The following is a 16,396-nucleotide window of genomic DNA, read 5'->3' on the forward strand; positions in this document are numbered from 1 at the left end:
GTTGTGAAAATGGATATGAGATGGATCATTCTGCCTTGATAATTTACGCCGATAAACTTCACCCACATTCAACACTCTGCTTAATTAAGCCCCCGGGATTCATGGGGAGTGACACTCGTGACTGCAAGCATGAAACTCAGAGCAGATCAACAACTAAAACTCTGTTCACGTTTAATGCAAATAGAATAAGGATCTTTTTTTCTTTTTCTTACCCTACAGTTCCCCTGTTGGGTAAGAAAGCAGGCTTCACAAGGTACCTGAGAGGTAAATACGCAATTAAAACCTGCTGATAGATCAATAGTTGTTTAGAAACTAGCTTATAAATGTGCAATTGATAGAAATCTGTACAGGTTTCAGAAAAGAGAAACTGGAGAGAAAACTTAATTAAAAGTAAAACAGTCTTATAGTTAATATTCACCCCCAATCTCAGCCACAGCTGGCACTACAAATTCTGTTTTTGTGTATGCCTGGACCAAAATATGACTTAGATGAGACCATTCTTAACACAGATTTGTTTTATATATATATATATAAATAAAAAAAAGCAGTTTATGTCTCAAAAATGGCTTGTTTATGGCCCCAGGACTCAACAGTAAAACTCCTCTGTTGTCCGTTCGTATATATGTACTGGATCAGCTTCAACTCTGAGGATGTGTCATAAAGAATCGAAACAAGGCTCACCACAGTATTGCTGGTACTAAGACAAATTCAAGTAAGCTTAAGTGTTTTCTGCAGTATATCCTATTTGGATTTTTGGTTAGTTTGAAAAAGGCTTATCTAACTTGTGTCAAACATGAGAGGACAAGATACACTAAGTAGCTGTGTACTGTAGCTTAGTTAAGCACAGCAAAATAAACTACAAAAAGGGTTTTTTTTGCAAAAAAAATGTAACGTAAGACATTGAGAAGAGAAGTTTTGTTATCTTGGGAGACAGCCAAGCCAACACTGAGCTCAGTCCTCTCTTAACTGTGGCTTCATATTTACCAGGATGAGGAGTTGGTCTCGATTACTTTTTTACTCCACAAGAAAGCATTTTTCTACAGTGGTGCCTGAAAAGTTTTGAGACATTAAAAAAATATTCTCCTTAATTCTCCATAAGTGTGACCAAAATCATAAAATTTTCACGCACCCTAAAAGTAGATAAAGAGGAGTCCAGTTAAACAAATGAGACACAGAGTGTTATCCTTGGCTTTGTGGTCACTGAGGAAAATGAACAGATGTGTTGCATCTTTAAATGGTCAACGTATTTGAACCTCTATAATCAGCAGTTAATTTTTTAGGTAGTCTGGTGTTTTATGACAATGAGGGGATGGAGGGGGTCCTGTATTTTTTTTTTTTTTTTAAAGAAAAGGGATCTTTTAAAGTCTGATCTTTTCGCTTAAGTGTGGCATGAGTGAAGAAGATTTCTGAGTACCTCAGAAAAAGAGTTGTCTGAGCACAAGTTTACAAAATCCCCTTTAAACTTTGAAATCACCAACTCGACAGTCAGGCACATTGTGCACAAATAGAGGTAGTTCGAGACCGTTGTTTTGCTCCTCTGGAGTGGTTGACCGAATAAGATCCCCCCACGAGAAAAATGTCTATTCGTGGATAATTTAATGGAGAAACACATCAGGACAACAGGCCTAAACTAAAGGCAATTCACAAGTCCTTTTTGAAGAGAACACTGAACAACAATGGTGTATGTGGCAGGGATCAAAGCAGCTGGAAGTAGACATGGGATCCTGGCCCCCCCTTTCTACAACCCCTGTCCCTTTTTGTTCTCAGTCCTCGAACAGTGTATTCAATTATTCAGATCCACTCTAAAGCATTAGACAAAATAGAGAAGGCAAACAGAAAAGAGGGTGAACATGACTGTTTAATTTTGCTTTAGGCACCCCCCCTTCCAAACCTTAAAATCAATTTAGTGCTTACAAACCATACTTCAATCATAGTCTGTTTCAAATCTGCATTATTAGCGGAAGCATATTATCTCTTTCTGTATCATAAACCAAATTGTAAATACAACTTCTAATCTTCGCACTCCACTTAAAGGCGTTCCATGTGTCATGTCAACTAATTTGAAGCTACTGGTCACATTTAAAGTTATTTGTTTCTTTACTGGAAAGACATTAAGTTGCAAAAAATACTATCCGATGATGATTTAGGCCATACTTATTCAGAAATATAGAAATATTCTGTAGTTCTATAATTAGAAATGGAATCTCTTAATGTTAACTGAGTAATTCCTCTAAACTTACAGTTGTATGAAACAGTACTTGTAAAAACAAAGATACCATGCCATGATATGTTCAGGGTCCCTGCTATAGCAGTCCGATTACTGACAGCTGTTCTGAGAACAAGCTGGGACCCAATAGGATTCCTGTATTAGTTAGTAAAAGAAGGAATCGAAAACAGTCAACCTGCCGGTTGAATCTATCTAATCTGTTAACAGTACCACGTACAACTCAGAATACAACAGAGACCAGTGTAAACTCCACAAAGCTAGCCTTACTTAAATTAGATCTCTGTCCAATAAGTCACTGTTAGTTAATGACTTCATAATTTCACACAATTTAGATTTTCTTTTTCTGACAGAAACATGGTTAACAGAAGGCACAAGTGCTACTGTTCTTAATGAAGCAGCTCCCCCAAACTTTAGTTTTATGGATAAATGCCGAAATGGTAGGAAAGGTGGGGGAGAAGCTGCTTTATTTAAAGACACATTCCAGTGTAAAGAGATATCATTTGGTGAATTCACTTCATTTGAATATCTTAGTTTTATTTTAAAGGGTGTTCCTAAAATCCTGTTCTTAATCATTTACAGATCTCCAGGATCCTGTGCAAGTTTTATTGATGATTTTTCTGAATTACTGTCTGTTATTTCGACTGATTTTAACCATTTTATCTTGGCCGGGGATTTTAACATTCACATAGATAATATGACGGATAGTAATGCCAAAGAATTTTCTTCTGTGCTGGACATGTTTGGTTTGTGGCAACATGTAACAGAACCAACCCACCTTTGAGGTCACATTCTGGACCTGGTTATTTCTAAAGGTGTTGATATTTCTTCTGTTGTGGTTATTGATTTGGCCTTGTCTGACCATTTTTGTATTTTATTTGATTTATTGATCACTCAGAATGTTCAAACAACCAGTTTCTCAGTTAAGAAGAAGTACATTAATGAGAAAATAAGTGCTCAGTTTAGGGAGGCCATAGCTGTGTTACCAACAATGAGCGCAGAGTCTGTTGAAGGACTGCTGGATCATTTCAACTTGAAAATTTTGAATGTAATAGAAGCTGTTGCACCGATAAGAATCAAGAGCACCTTGATCAAACAGAAAACCCCATGGAGAAACACCACTACAGTCAAAAACCTGAAAAGAGAATGCAGGAAAGCTGAATGTAAATGGAGGAAAACAAAGCTTCAGATTCACTATGAGCTATTCAAAGAAAGCCTGCGTAGTTATAACAATGAGCTGTGCAAGGCCAGACAGCTGCATTTATCTGAAATAATTAATTAGAATGTCAACAATTCTCGAACTCTGTTTGCTATGGTTGAAAAACTCACAAATCCTCCTAAACAGTCAAACCCAGACCTCTCCACAGAGAAATGCAACGAATTTACCAACTTTTTTAGCCAAAAAAATCAAAAAGGTTAGACAAAACATTCTCGCAACACAGACAAACAAGAAAACTAATCTGTGTCTAAAACCTAGAAATAACTCTTACATTATGTCACAATTTAATATTGTTGATTTAAAAATCTTAGAGGAAACAGTTCGGCATCTGAAATCAACAACTCTGGACATAATACCATCCGACTTTTTAAAAACTGTTTTTACCTCAGTAGAAAGTGATCTCCTACAAATAGTTAACAGCTCACTGGCATCAGGCATTTTTCCCAAGTCACTAAAGACAGCTGCCATTAAGCCACTCCTAAAGAAGAGAACTCTAGACGCCTCTATGATGAACAACTACAGACCTGTCTCTAACCTCTCTTTTATATCCAAGATTATTGAGAAAGTTGTATTTAACCAGCTCAACGACTTTCTGAATGAAAGTGGAAGTCTTGATAACTTTCAATCAGGCTTCAGACGTCATCACAGCACTGAAACAGCTCTGGTCAAAGTGTTAAACGACATCAGGTTGAATACTGATTCTGGTAATGTTTCAGTCCTGGTTCTGTTGGAACTCAGCGCTGCGTTTGATACTGTAGATCACAGAATCCTGTTGCACAGGCTGGAAAACTGGGTTGGACTTTCTGGAGCGGTCCTTAACTGGTTCAGGTCCTACTTAGAAGGCCGGAGTTATTTTGTTACAATTGGCAGCTATGAATCTGAGCGAGTGGCTATGACTTGTGGAGTCCCCCAGGGGTCAATTCTTTGACCTCTTCTGTTTAACTTGTATATGCTCCCTTTGGGTCAAATATTACAGAACTTTAACATCAATTTTCACAGTTATGCAGACGATACACAACTTTATGTGTCTCTGTCACCGGACGACTGCAGCCCAGCAGACGTACTGTGTCAGTGTCTGGAGGAAGTAAACACCTGGATGAGAGAGAATTTTCTACAATTAAATGAAGACAAAACTGAGATCATTCTGTTTGGTAGCAAAGAGAAGAGGGTCAGCGTTGGTAAATATCTTGAGACTCGGGACCTTACAATCACTGACCAAGTTCGTAACCTCGGAGTGTTGATAGACTCAGATCTAACTTTCAGCAGCCACATCAAAGCTGTCATCAAGGCAGCTTTTTACCATCTCAGAAACATCAACAGAATTAAAGGTTTCCTCTCCCAAAAAGACCAGGAGAAACTCACCCATGCATTCATCTCCAGTAGACTCGATTACTGTAATGCTCTTTTAACTGGACTTCCCAAAAAGAGCATTAAACATCTGCAGCTCATCCAGAACGCTGCTGCTAGAGTTTTAACCCGGACTAAGAGATCTGAACACATCACACCAGTTTTAAAATCTTTACACTGGCTTCCAGACAGTCACAAAATAGATTTTAAAAGCCTGTTGATGGTTTACAAATCCCAGAACGGTTTAGGCCCAAAATACATCTGTGATATGTTCAGAGAATATAAACCCAGCAGAGCTCTTAGATCCAAGGACTCAGGTCAGCTGGTCCAGTCCAGAGTCCAGACTAAACATGGAGAAGCAGCATTTAGCTGTTATGCTGCAAACAAGTGGAACAAACTGCCAGTGGAGATTAAACTTTCACCAAATGTAGACATTTTTAAATCCAGGGTAAAAACATTTCTTTTCTCATGTGTCCATGCATGAAATCTGCACGCTATCTTTTAACTTATCTAGACTGTTGCTTGTTTTTAAATTCATTTAAATGATTTTATTTGTTCTCTTTATATTCTTTTATGTATTTTAATGCTTTTTCCACTCCCTGCTGCAATGCTTTTATTTTATGTAAAGCACTTTGAATTGTTTGTACATGAAATGTGCTATATAAATAAATTTGATTTGATTTTGATTTGATTTGATAAAACACTTACAGTACATTTTGTTTCTTCGTTACCATGTAAAACCTTAGAGATACACACAGCACTTACAAAATACTCGGTATGATTCAGTTCTCCTCGCCAATAAAATTCAAAATCTTTGCTCATGCGTTCTTTTGCTCTTACATTTAAGCACTTGTTGGAACTTGTTAGAAATATTGATATAAACACTTTGTAAGCTCAGAATTATAATACACGAAAGATGTTGGAAAATTACACCAACAAGTTTTCAAACGCTCAAGCCTCAGTGTGCCAGTATCGGCAGGAGTTCTGGTAGTAAGAGATACTACTCCTAAAAGTAGTAACTATTGTCTGATTCGTTTTACAATAATTTAGTTGCTGTTATTTCTTCTGCTTTCAACACATGAGGGGAACTTGAAGATTATTGTAGATCCTCCTTTAAAAGAAGACATTGAGTGGCTGTGCGATTTAAGGAGAGATTGTAGCACTTAGTTTTTCATACAACCCTCCAAATGCACTGTTTGTTTTACTTACTTAAATAAAGTGTGTTTTTGTGAGACAAAATAGTTAATGTGTTCAGACTAAATGTTCCTTGGGGATACAATTAGTTTGAATTTGAATTTCAGGAGCACATGCGATTATAAAAGAGTTGTTCAATCATCTGCCTTTGAAGAAAAAAGGAAATGAGGTCACGCAGACAATGAAACAAAAGGAAGGGAAAACGAGCCCGAAATTATTACACGCACTAACTAAATTATGCCTCTCACAATGAGGGATTGATGGCTTTCTGCTTGAAGACATGGAAAAAAAACATTTGAGGGATGTTTGTGTTGTCTTCAGTGAACTCTGCACGAACCGTGAACTCTGTCCTCAAGCTTCTGCCACAACTTATTAGCTGAGTATGTCAAGATCATTCACTACATAAAGTGCACTGCCTCAAATATTTTATCTGCATTACAGACCCGTTTTCTGGGGTACCAGTCATCTTGATTTTAGAAAAACAAATTGAAGAAATGTCTGGTCAGCGTAAACTACTTTGGTCTATGAATATACTCCAACTGATGAGTTGTGGTACATGTTAATGAATGAACAGTCTTTATTTCCTGCTATAACTATCATCAAAACGCATGTGAATATCACAATATCTGCAATACAAAGGAATCCCTGTACTTCAAATCAAAAGCTGTGACTGAGTTTCTCTCTGTTTGATCTGCAGGTTGTAATCTACAAGCACTCTGAAGAAGAGAAGAGTGAAGAGGATAGGAACGATGCTGTAAATGGCCTCTGTCAGAATAAAAACACTTGTGCTTTAATATTTGCTGGTGCTCTTGCGCCTCATTGGTCCTTTTTTTTTTTTTTTTTAATTTTTTGCCGAAGCAGTCATCAGAAGTTGACCAGAGCCCACAGACAGGACAGTGTCCTTGTTGTGCCCAGGGATATGTCACCGGGGAAATCCCCTGTGTTGGGGGCGCGCCCTGTGCCCCGACCCCTTTGGCTGTCCCACCTCAGCCTGCTTTGCTTATGTGTTTCTCTCTTTGCCCAGGCTCCCCAGGGTTTGCCTGTGGTGGGTTATAATACTGACTCCAAGAAGGAGATCACCCTGGAAGGAGATTTGATGATTGGTGGCCTGTTCCCTGTGCACCAGAAGGGTGAGGGGGCAGAGGACTGTGGGAAGATAAATTCACAGAGAGGGATCCAGAGACTGGAGGCCATGCTGCTGGCATTAGATGAAATTAACAAGGATGAGCGCATTCTTCCTGGGATCAAACTGGGAGCCAATATACTGGACACATGCTCTAAAGACACCTACGCTCTGGAGCAGTCTCTGGAGTTCGTCAGGGCCTCCCTCACCAAAGTGGATGACAGCGAGTACACATGTCCTGATGGATCCTACGCAATTCACGATGACGTCCCTCTAGCTATCTCAGGAGTTATAGGAGGCTCCTATAGTGATGTCTCCATTCAGGTAGGAATGAATAAAACCCCCAGAAAGTCTGGGCTATCATACAATGATTAACTTTCCTTTTGCTGATGAAAATTTTTGTTGTAGAAAGAGTGCATTTCAGGATCTGCAGCTACTGCGGGCTTGAGTGAAAGCCAGAGAGAGAAGGAGGAGCTACTGTGATGGATAGTCATATAACTGTCCACTTAGACTTAAATACTATGCACAATTACCCTTGTGAGATGTTAACACAGGGACTTAATGAGTATCAGTTCCACAAGAGGATCTATTTACCTGAATGCCCAAATGCCTGGATGATCTAATTTAGAGGATCTCTTTCTCTTCCCCTGTAATTCACACTTTAGCAATGGTCCTCCTGTCAGAGGCAGACGTGCTACAGATGTTGAGCTTAGGGCAGGATGACGAGTTACTCTCAGCAGCAGTGCGCCTTTCGGCTCACTTGAGCTGATATGATGAAACGTCTGCTAATTTGGGCTCCAAATCTTCAGTGTAATATTGCTGCCACATCAGTGTAATCACAAGTCATTGTGAGGAAGAGAAAGCGTGTCCAGTGGAATTGAGATTTGTAAATATCTACAAATGCATGTGACACAAAGCATTCACTCACACTCATCACCCTGGCTGAGTCAGCAAGAGGACAGCAAGAGTCTTCCTCTGAAGAGTTGCCTATGGCTCAGCTCACTTCAGACATGCAAGTTCATGTTCTTAGAAATATGCTTGTTTAAAAAAAAGGAACACACTCCTGCCCTTCAGGAAATATAATTGGATTCAGATCATTGATCAACCATATATGCTGTAGGAACCCTCCTATTCTGCCATTAGCAGTAAGTCGCTCAGAACAAAGGACTGGTTGTGGCCATCTTATATACAGTATATTCTTTTTATGATAAGCAGAAAAGGGGCCAGCTCCAGATGTGAAGCCTGCCATTATGACGGCATTATCCACTTGTTGTATAAAGGGAAATATTTGTCATAGACATGTCCTCACACAGACTTTTCATATGATACCCTTTGATACTGTTTTGTATTTACATGAGCTTTTTTAAATACAAAATTTCTCATTTTTAGCACATGCAATGAACAATAAATGAATGCAATGAATGGAATAAACATCAGATTTTTCCAATTCTATTATCATAAGTCTTGGACCATGAATCTGAAATCAATGATTAGAAAATCATTGTATTAGAAAATCTTTTTTTTTTTGTGGAAAATCTGGGACGCATGTAAGTTTTAGACCTTAAAGTCTCACTCCAGGAGATAATAATCCCCTCAAATCTCATCTGAGCTCATCACAAACTTGTACATTTCAAAGTTTTTGCCACAAGAAACTGTCCTGATTTGGGGTAAGACTCTACAAATTTTTCTTTAATTTAGAATATGATCCCTGCCCACATTGCTCTTCCCTGTCTCTGCTACACTATTCAAAGGCCAGATCTAATACTGGGATAATTTACCCACATATTTTTGAACCAGTGAGCAATTCTTAAGAAGAGAAAAAGGAAACTACATTCACACAAGGTTGCGTGCACATGGAAGCATCAGAATGGTAATGTGTTCTTTTCTATTGCTGTCAACAACATAAGAAACATAACAGTAATGGATAGTATGAGCCTTAGGCTTGACAATGTTATTAGCTGGTAATGTGATGCTAATATTCGCTAAATCTCCTGGAATAGAAGGGTTGCAACACTGCTCCCCACTACTGACTGCAGCCTGTTTATCAAAGAGACTCACCATATGAGTACAGGGTTTATGAATAAGTGCTGGATAGAGAGAAAATACATAAGCTTTAGCCTTGCTAAGTGAGAAAACCCAGCTATTTTTGGATTGAATTTGAGAAGCAGCTGTCTAAAAAACGACGACTGCTGACCTGTGTCCTCTCTAGAATTTTTGATCAGACACTCCAATCTCCAAATAAACTCATTTAATTTGTGTCACAGCATCTTTGGGCAAGACATCAACACTCTAGGAATCAGATTTTTGACTATTACATGCAAATTAAATGTGCAGCCCCATCCTGCAAATAGTCAGGATTGGTACTTACAACTTTTTTTACATGGTACAGACAGTGAGTCTGACCTTGACTGTAGGTGGTGCCCTGCTCATAAAAGCAGACATAATAGAAAGACAATAAAGCAACTTTCCCACCACATTTACTTAAAAACCTTACAAAGTGATGCAGTCTGTGAATGACTTGTTTTTTGTTGTTTCTAAGCCAAAACCTGTTTAGTTGTTTGATTTGAACTTCCGTCACACATTTGTGTTCTCGGAAACACCCAAGTTTCTTTTTTGCACCGCGTTCTTGTGTTTGCAGGTGTGATACTCACAGCTCAAATGGTAGCTGGGATATGATCCACACCCTGTGACACTGAACAGACCTTGTATAGACTGAATGCACATTTTTCTTAGTGGCGATCATCATGGGTTCTGCTGGTTTGCAAATTTTATGTCGTAGTATATTGAGCTCTATCATCACTGTACCGGGTATATGAGTAAATGCAAGTAAGTGTAAATTCCCTCAGTTCACTTTCATTATATCGTTAACTTCTGTTAAAATGACAATACTATATTTTATCACAATTAATTCAAGTAAATAATTGTTTGTAAAAAATTAATTTAAAAGTAGGTTAAATTTTCCCTAATTGTACCAACACTCCGCACACATCTACTATTTACTAAAATCCAGATAACATGGAATTCTAAACATACAGCAGAGCAAGTACAGCAGAGTACAGTACAGCAGAGCGATGTACTGTACAGATAGAGAAATTGTGTCAGAGGAGGATTTAGAGATCCTATAAAAGGATTCCTGGTGAAAAGGACAGTTTGGAAACAAAGGATTTGATGAATTAGCTGTAATTTTAGCAAAACCCTGCAGCTTGCGCTCCATGGGGAGTGTGCTTGTCCTGTGGTAATTTATAGATATACTATTATAAACCTTAGGTCTGGGGTCTGCCCTAGCTTCTATGTGAATCTTTCTCCTCTGTAGGAGTACACCACATGACACTGTTCCCTTTCTCACCATGAATAACTCTCTGTGTAGTAATAACCTTTTTTCATGAGGAGGACTAGCCATGCTGTTTATCTTAGCCAGCTGGCAAGTATTAAATCACGGCATTAAATTTGCTTATACCATCAATTCTTACACTTTTGCTGGCTTTTTTTTAAAATGAAGTGGTATTTCATACTACATTTCCTTTTCCCTAATGTTTAAAAGATTTGCTGTGTGAGATTTGCCCTTTGAAAATAAGATGCGCTGCATGTTTCTAGACGTGTTATTGCCCTGTTGTTTTCTCTGGCAATTTTACAACACAAAGATATGCATTTGGGGTTTGAGAACGTGTGGCATTTTTGTGCTCCCTCTGGATACCATCTCCACATAATAATTATGTCCTTTGTAACTGCCTTGTTTGTGCATAATCCATAGCCTGTTAGACCTTTGGATGAACCACCCTGGCTGTGTGAAAGGTTACAAGCCTGCCTGTCTCTGAGAACAGCAGGTGGATAATACAGATGTGTGTATTTCACCCCAAAGGCAAAGCAGTAACAGGACAAATAACAATTTTAGCTTAAAGACCTAATCACCTTGGCGACATGGTGGAACTGACAGGTGGTGAGAACGCTGAGTTCTGTCTAAATCTGTCACAATGAAGAAGCGTGTTGCTGTGCTGCTGGTGTTGTGGTGTGACAATCGCAGATATGGGGGCAGATCTGGCTGCAGGCCTGGCCGTGCTGGCGCTACATGAGCACAGATTGAGTTAAGTGTGGAGGCGAAGTTCTGTGACGCTTGCGCAGGCTAGGCCCCGTCTTCCCCATCTGTGGTTGCAGCCGGGCTGTCTGGTGGGTTGGCAGAGGTGTGCATTCACACTGAGGACGTCGAGCCATCGCACGAGGGATCGCGTTTCACAGAAACGCTGAGACAGTGACGGGCATACATGATCATGGAAGGAATGAGAGGGAGTGAGTCACATGGCCTCATATGGCGTCAAAGCACTTGACAACCAATATCTCAGATCTTAAACAGCTAGAGGGAAGTCTGTGATGCCATCTGGACGATTTTAATGTATTTGTGGGAAGAATGTATGCAAATTAAGTATTTAGCTTTTAACATTTTGCCTGTGGTTCATCTAAACAGCAGGTCATAAGAGCAATAAGTGATGACCTTGTGCTCACTGCATTCAGCCTCTTTAATCGTGAGTAAGCCGGAGGACTACGATACATGTTCATCCACTACATACTTAGTTGTAAATGTAAAAGCAAATATAATTTAAGAGTAAAATATAACAAAAGAATTTAGAATTTTTTGCTAAAGAATATTTCAATTTTGTAAACATAGTCAGGGTAGTCTGTAGTTGTTTTATGTGGAAGATGCTGTATTACTCTGTGGTGTCCTAAATGTGTGGGTTAATCATGGATGCATCATATCCTTCAATTACAGTCCAGGAACATCTAGCCTCAGGGCTGGCTCTTGATTAATACATGGTTGGGACTCCACGTTTGTTATCCCAACAGCAGAAAGCGCTGCTAAGTGTGACTCACGGGTAGGGGAGCATCCCCAGGCAATACATTACAAACGCTAGAGCACAACTCTGGAATGTCAAACATTTAAATGCTCACAAAATAACTACTCTCAAGCATGAAACATTGAGGACATTTCTGAAACCAATCTGAAAACCATGAAAAATAACATACTTTGATCTTTCAAAGCACCACACAAAAATCACTGACTCTTATTTGTGCCAAGTGATCTCTGAATTAATTGGAATATATGAGAATGCTGCCTGAGATGAGGTCATTTGGTTTAGCTGATAAACAACACGAGAGGATGCGCATTCACAAGGACACATGATTGGATTCAAAGGTATAGATTCCGATATAAACAATCTTCTTGACATTTGAAGACTAAACTATGTGAGCAAAATAATAAGGTGTATTCATGAGCTTTCAGTGAGATTGAGAATCTCACTTGTATTCATCGCAACAACTCTATTTATAGAATTGTCTTCATCTGCAGGTAGACCCTGTCAATCTGTGAAGAATGCATGAGTCATACAAAGTGTTTAAACATGGAAACGCACATGATAGAAACCATGCCAGGCAGAACAATAATGATGAATGGTATCTGCAAAGCCTGCAGTTAAAATGCATTATTCATGGACAAAAGTGAATTACTTGCCTTGAAAACGTAATTAATTGACAATGATTGGATTATTCAGAGGCTTGGAGGAATCCACTGTTTTTGCAGTCAAAATTCATATCATGTCCACCACACAAACTCAGTGAATGCTTTTTGATATCCGATAGTAATGACAGGTTTGCGTAAAGTCAGCCGCACCCAAATTGGTCAATTGGAATTGAAAACTTTTCCTGCTGGATAGTATTGAGTCTATTGATGATGTAAGTGGGAGATAGCAGAATGGGCTGCGCTCAAGATTCACACAGGAGAGAAATGAAGGTCAGTACACTTCAAATGACCGTGTTGCTGATATTGTTTCTGAATGATCTGAAACCATAGCATAATATGTAGTCTGAATGGTTGCGTGACTTTGGAGGCTTTGAAAAACTACTGCAGCATCAAAGATATTCGTATCATCCAACAGGATAGGGGGGCAGGACCAGGCAAAAAAACATCCTCGCTCCAAGTATGTAACAGTTCATATTTCAGCCTGTTAAAACTGTTGCTAAGCAACAAAATCTTGACAAATAAACTGATTAAGATCCACTGCAAATTCCAATGATTACACCATACATGTACTGCGTGTGCATGCATGTCCACTCTTCATGCATGCGTATGCCTGAATGTTTCTTAGTGCTGCATTGGGCCATATTTGCGTGATACTGAGTGGAGCTAAGGACTGCTGCTTTGGGAATACAGTGTTATTGCTGTAGAAGCACACCGAGTCAGTCTTCTGGGAAGAACAGATGGGCTTTTCGTGTAGAAAAATCATGACATGTCTACAAAGTAGGCCTGATATTTCCTGGATTAGGCCCCTCTCTCAGTCTCGTATTTATATGTTCCCATACATCTCAACGGCTGTTTGATTTCTTTCCCCTTTTTGTCTCTTATGCATGCCATGATTACTGGACAGGAAAAATTTGTGATATCAAAAAGAGATATCACAAAAGATATTTATGAAAGATAAGAACATATTTCAGATATGAGCTAAATTTCCAATAGGTAGGAAAGAGATTAGATTATTTAAGAATGATTTGTCTTGAGTGCTGCGTCCAAGTTATTAAAGGTGAAAATGCTGCTCTTTATTCTAGCATTAAGTTAGCTTTTATGTTAGCGTATTGGAGACAAAAGCCTTTTTCTTTATAATTCAACAAAATCTTTAACAAATGAGCCACTGACTTCACTTCACCCCTCTCTTTGACAGAGTGTGCCTCTTTTGACAAAGGTCATTTATACAAATGTAAATCCATTGACACTTGAAACACATTATACTATACGAGAGACCCCATAGTTCCTAGCCTAAGAGCTCACACTACCACACATGCACAAATCGAGATCACACTGCCATACACTAACACTTTTCTCATAATAGTTTTGGCTGGGTGGTACATATTCCTCTTTTTTTTGTAGTTGGTTTGCTGAATTGGTGCAGGTTAGTAAAAATACACAATGCAGATAAGAATATTGACTTAATACAAAAGCCAGCTGATGGGTGATGCATGAGTCAAAGTTAGTAGAAGCTAATGTTAACAACTATTGTTTATGTGTGACATGCTGGCCAGAGGAAATTTTGTAATGGCAAATTCTGGTGTTGCACTCATTTCTACTTATCGATGCTGCATTTTATATCAGATGAGGATTAAGAATTTTCAACTTCTGACTAGGAAAAGTCAAGAAAACACCAAAAAGTAATTGGAAGATCACTCAGATCAATTGTATCAATCCCAACTATAGATAAGGTGCAGAAAAGTCTTTCTGTTCATAATATGTTCCCTATAGGTTAACAAACTGTTATGTAGACACAGGAAACTAAAGACATCAATCAGTGGCTATATCACAAAGGGGGTCCTTTCGCCTGGCTAGATCACCATGGTAACTTACAATGAACACATTACTTGCTCTGAGAGAGGATATCTTAGTATAGAGACATATAGTTTAGGTTAGAAACTAGCTGAGAAAAGCTGCACCCTTTTAACAATTCTATTCCTGATGAAATCACAGACAGCTAATCTGAATGAAACAACATTTTAATGTTGTCAAGCAGAAGCATTGAATCATTATAACCATACTGAACACTTAATGTTGAACAAACTATGTACAACTATAACTAACATTTAACATGTTAGCGAGTGTATCGCATTTTAACAAATAGGTTAAAAGTGGTATTTCAGTCAACAAACAACCTCTGAGACAGGTTATGTGTTCAGCATTTGTTGTCATTGGATTTTTTTAGCCTTTAAAAAAGAGCCGACTTCACGACAACAAGAATTCAGGCTTTAGGCTCAACATCCCCTGCTAACCAATCGATCTTGCCTTAGAGGACACCCTTCTGGAGGCAGTAAAGATAAAGCAAAAGAAAATATCAAATTAAAAGCATGACTGAGTCTAAAAACATGCAGTCTAGATTCATGATCATATTTTCTTTAAGGGGTCTGGAATGGAAAGAGTTTCCAACAGGGGAAAAGATTCAGTTCTGTTAGTTGGTGTACACAAAATGCAGCTCCTAAGTCTTGCATGCTCTCATTGCTTGGGAAGAAACCTCTTTCTGTCAGGATCTGGGTTTTTGGTTATGTTTTTGTGACTTAGTTACTGGTATTTTTATTCAGTGCTCTTTGTAATTTATTTATTAGATCAGTCTTTGTTTCATTTTAGTTCTGTTCTCTTGGTATTCAGTTGTTTAATTAATCCTTGTTCATTCTTTGTATTAGTTAGTGTGCTCTCCCTCGCCCCCTGTGTTCTGCCATCTCTCTCTCTCTCTCTCTCTCCTCAGTCTCTCTCCTGCCATCAGCCCTTCACTCTCACCTGCAACCTGTTTGTAATTAACCACCAGTTCCTGCTCCAGTAATCACCTCCCCAGTATATATGCCTTTCTAGTTCCACCACTCCTCGCCGGATCCTCGTCCAACACTTCTGTATTCCTCGTCTAGTCTTGTCTTCTCTTGTCTTATCTGAAATCCTGGTCTGTATTCCTCGTCTTCTATGTCTGTATTTCCTGTTCCTACGCCCCTGGTCCATGGTTTCCCTCGTCAGTCCTGTCTGCAAGTATTTCAGTCTCTTTTGTTATTTTCTTAGTTTTATGTTCAGTTTAGTTTTTCCGTATTCCAGCCTTTGCTGCGCTTTTGTTTATATTTTTGAAAATAAATCCGTTAACTTCATTTTGGCTCTCGTCCGTGTCTGCACCTGGCTCATCCCTTAACACAACCATGACACTTTCACTGCAATCTGAACTGCACATCTACATTAGGCTAGTTCTTAACTTTGCTATTTACAGAAAATAAGGTGCTGCCTGAGACTGATTGATCCTCTATATCTGATGTTAGGCAAGCAATGAAATGGCATTCATTTTATCTTTCCTCAAAATTCAGTGTTACACAAACGAATAAAGAAATGAGAACTGATTTATACAAGTATCTCTTCTTATAGGTTGCAATAACGTTTTCTGACTATCTATTTGTCTATCAGTATGCCCTTGTGCATGAACTTTAAGATTATTTATTTGTGACCCTATCATATTTCCTTTTCTCAAGAGCCTCCTTAAAACCTACAACTTAATGCAGGAGGAAACATACCAAAGTGCGAATTGTTAAACAACAGTGACATCAAGATAGAATCTTACTGACTCAATATTTGGCAACTCTCTTCCCTCGTTTGGCTCACACGTCTTTGATGTTCTTGTGGTTTAATTCCTCAAGCCAATATTTTGCTGTCCCCTCCAATCTAATCTTTTACTGCTGTGAACCTTTGAAAGACGAGATTATTTACTGAAAATCTTTGTGCTTTAGTGGGCAG

At 38.7% G+C, this 16,396-nt stretch overlaps 1 protein-coding gene across 1 annotated transcript in view; it reads left to right on the forward strand.

Moving 5' to 3' along the window:
* The window catches only part of grm2a (glutamate receptor, metabotropic 2a), a 44,049-nt gene that overhangs the window by 8,084 nt on the left and 19,569 nt on the right, over nt 1-16,396 (forward strand). Inside the window, exon 2 of the mRNA XM_075460967.1 lies at nt 6,682-7,431. Within this exon, the coding sequence (XP_075317082.1) occupies nt 6,904-7,431 (528 nt within the window). The 5' untranslated portion in view covers nt 6,682-6,903. The remainder of the gene's footprint in view (nt 1-6,681; nt 7,432-16,396) is intronic.

Source organism: Odontesthes bonariensis, chromosome 3 (assembly GCF_027942865.1).
Source record: "Odontesthes bonariensis isolate fOdoBon6 chromosome 3, fOdoBon6.hap1, whole genome shotgun sequence".
NCBI classification, from domain to species: domain Eukaryota; kingdom Metazoa; phylum Chordata; class Actinopteri; order Atheriniformes; family Atherinopsidae; genus Odontesthes; species Odontesthes bonariensis.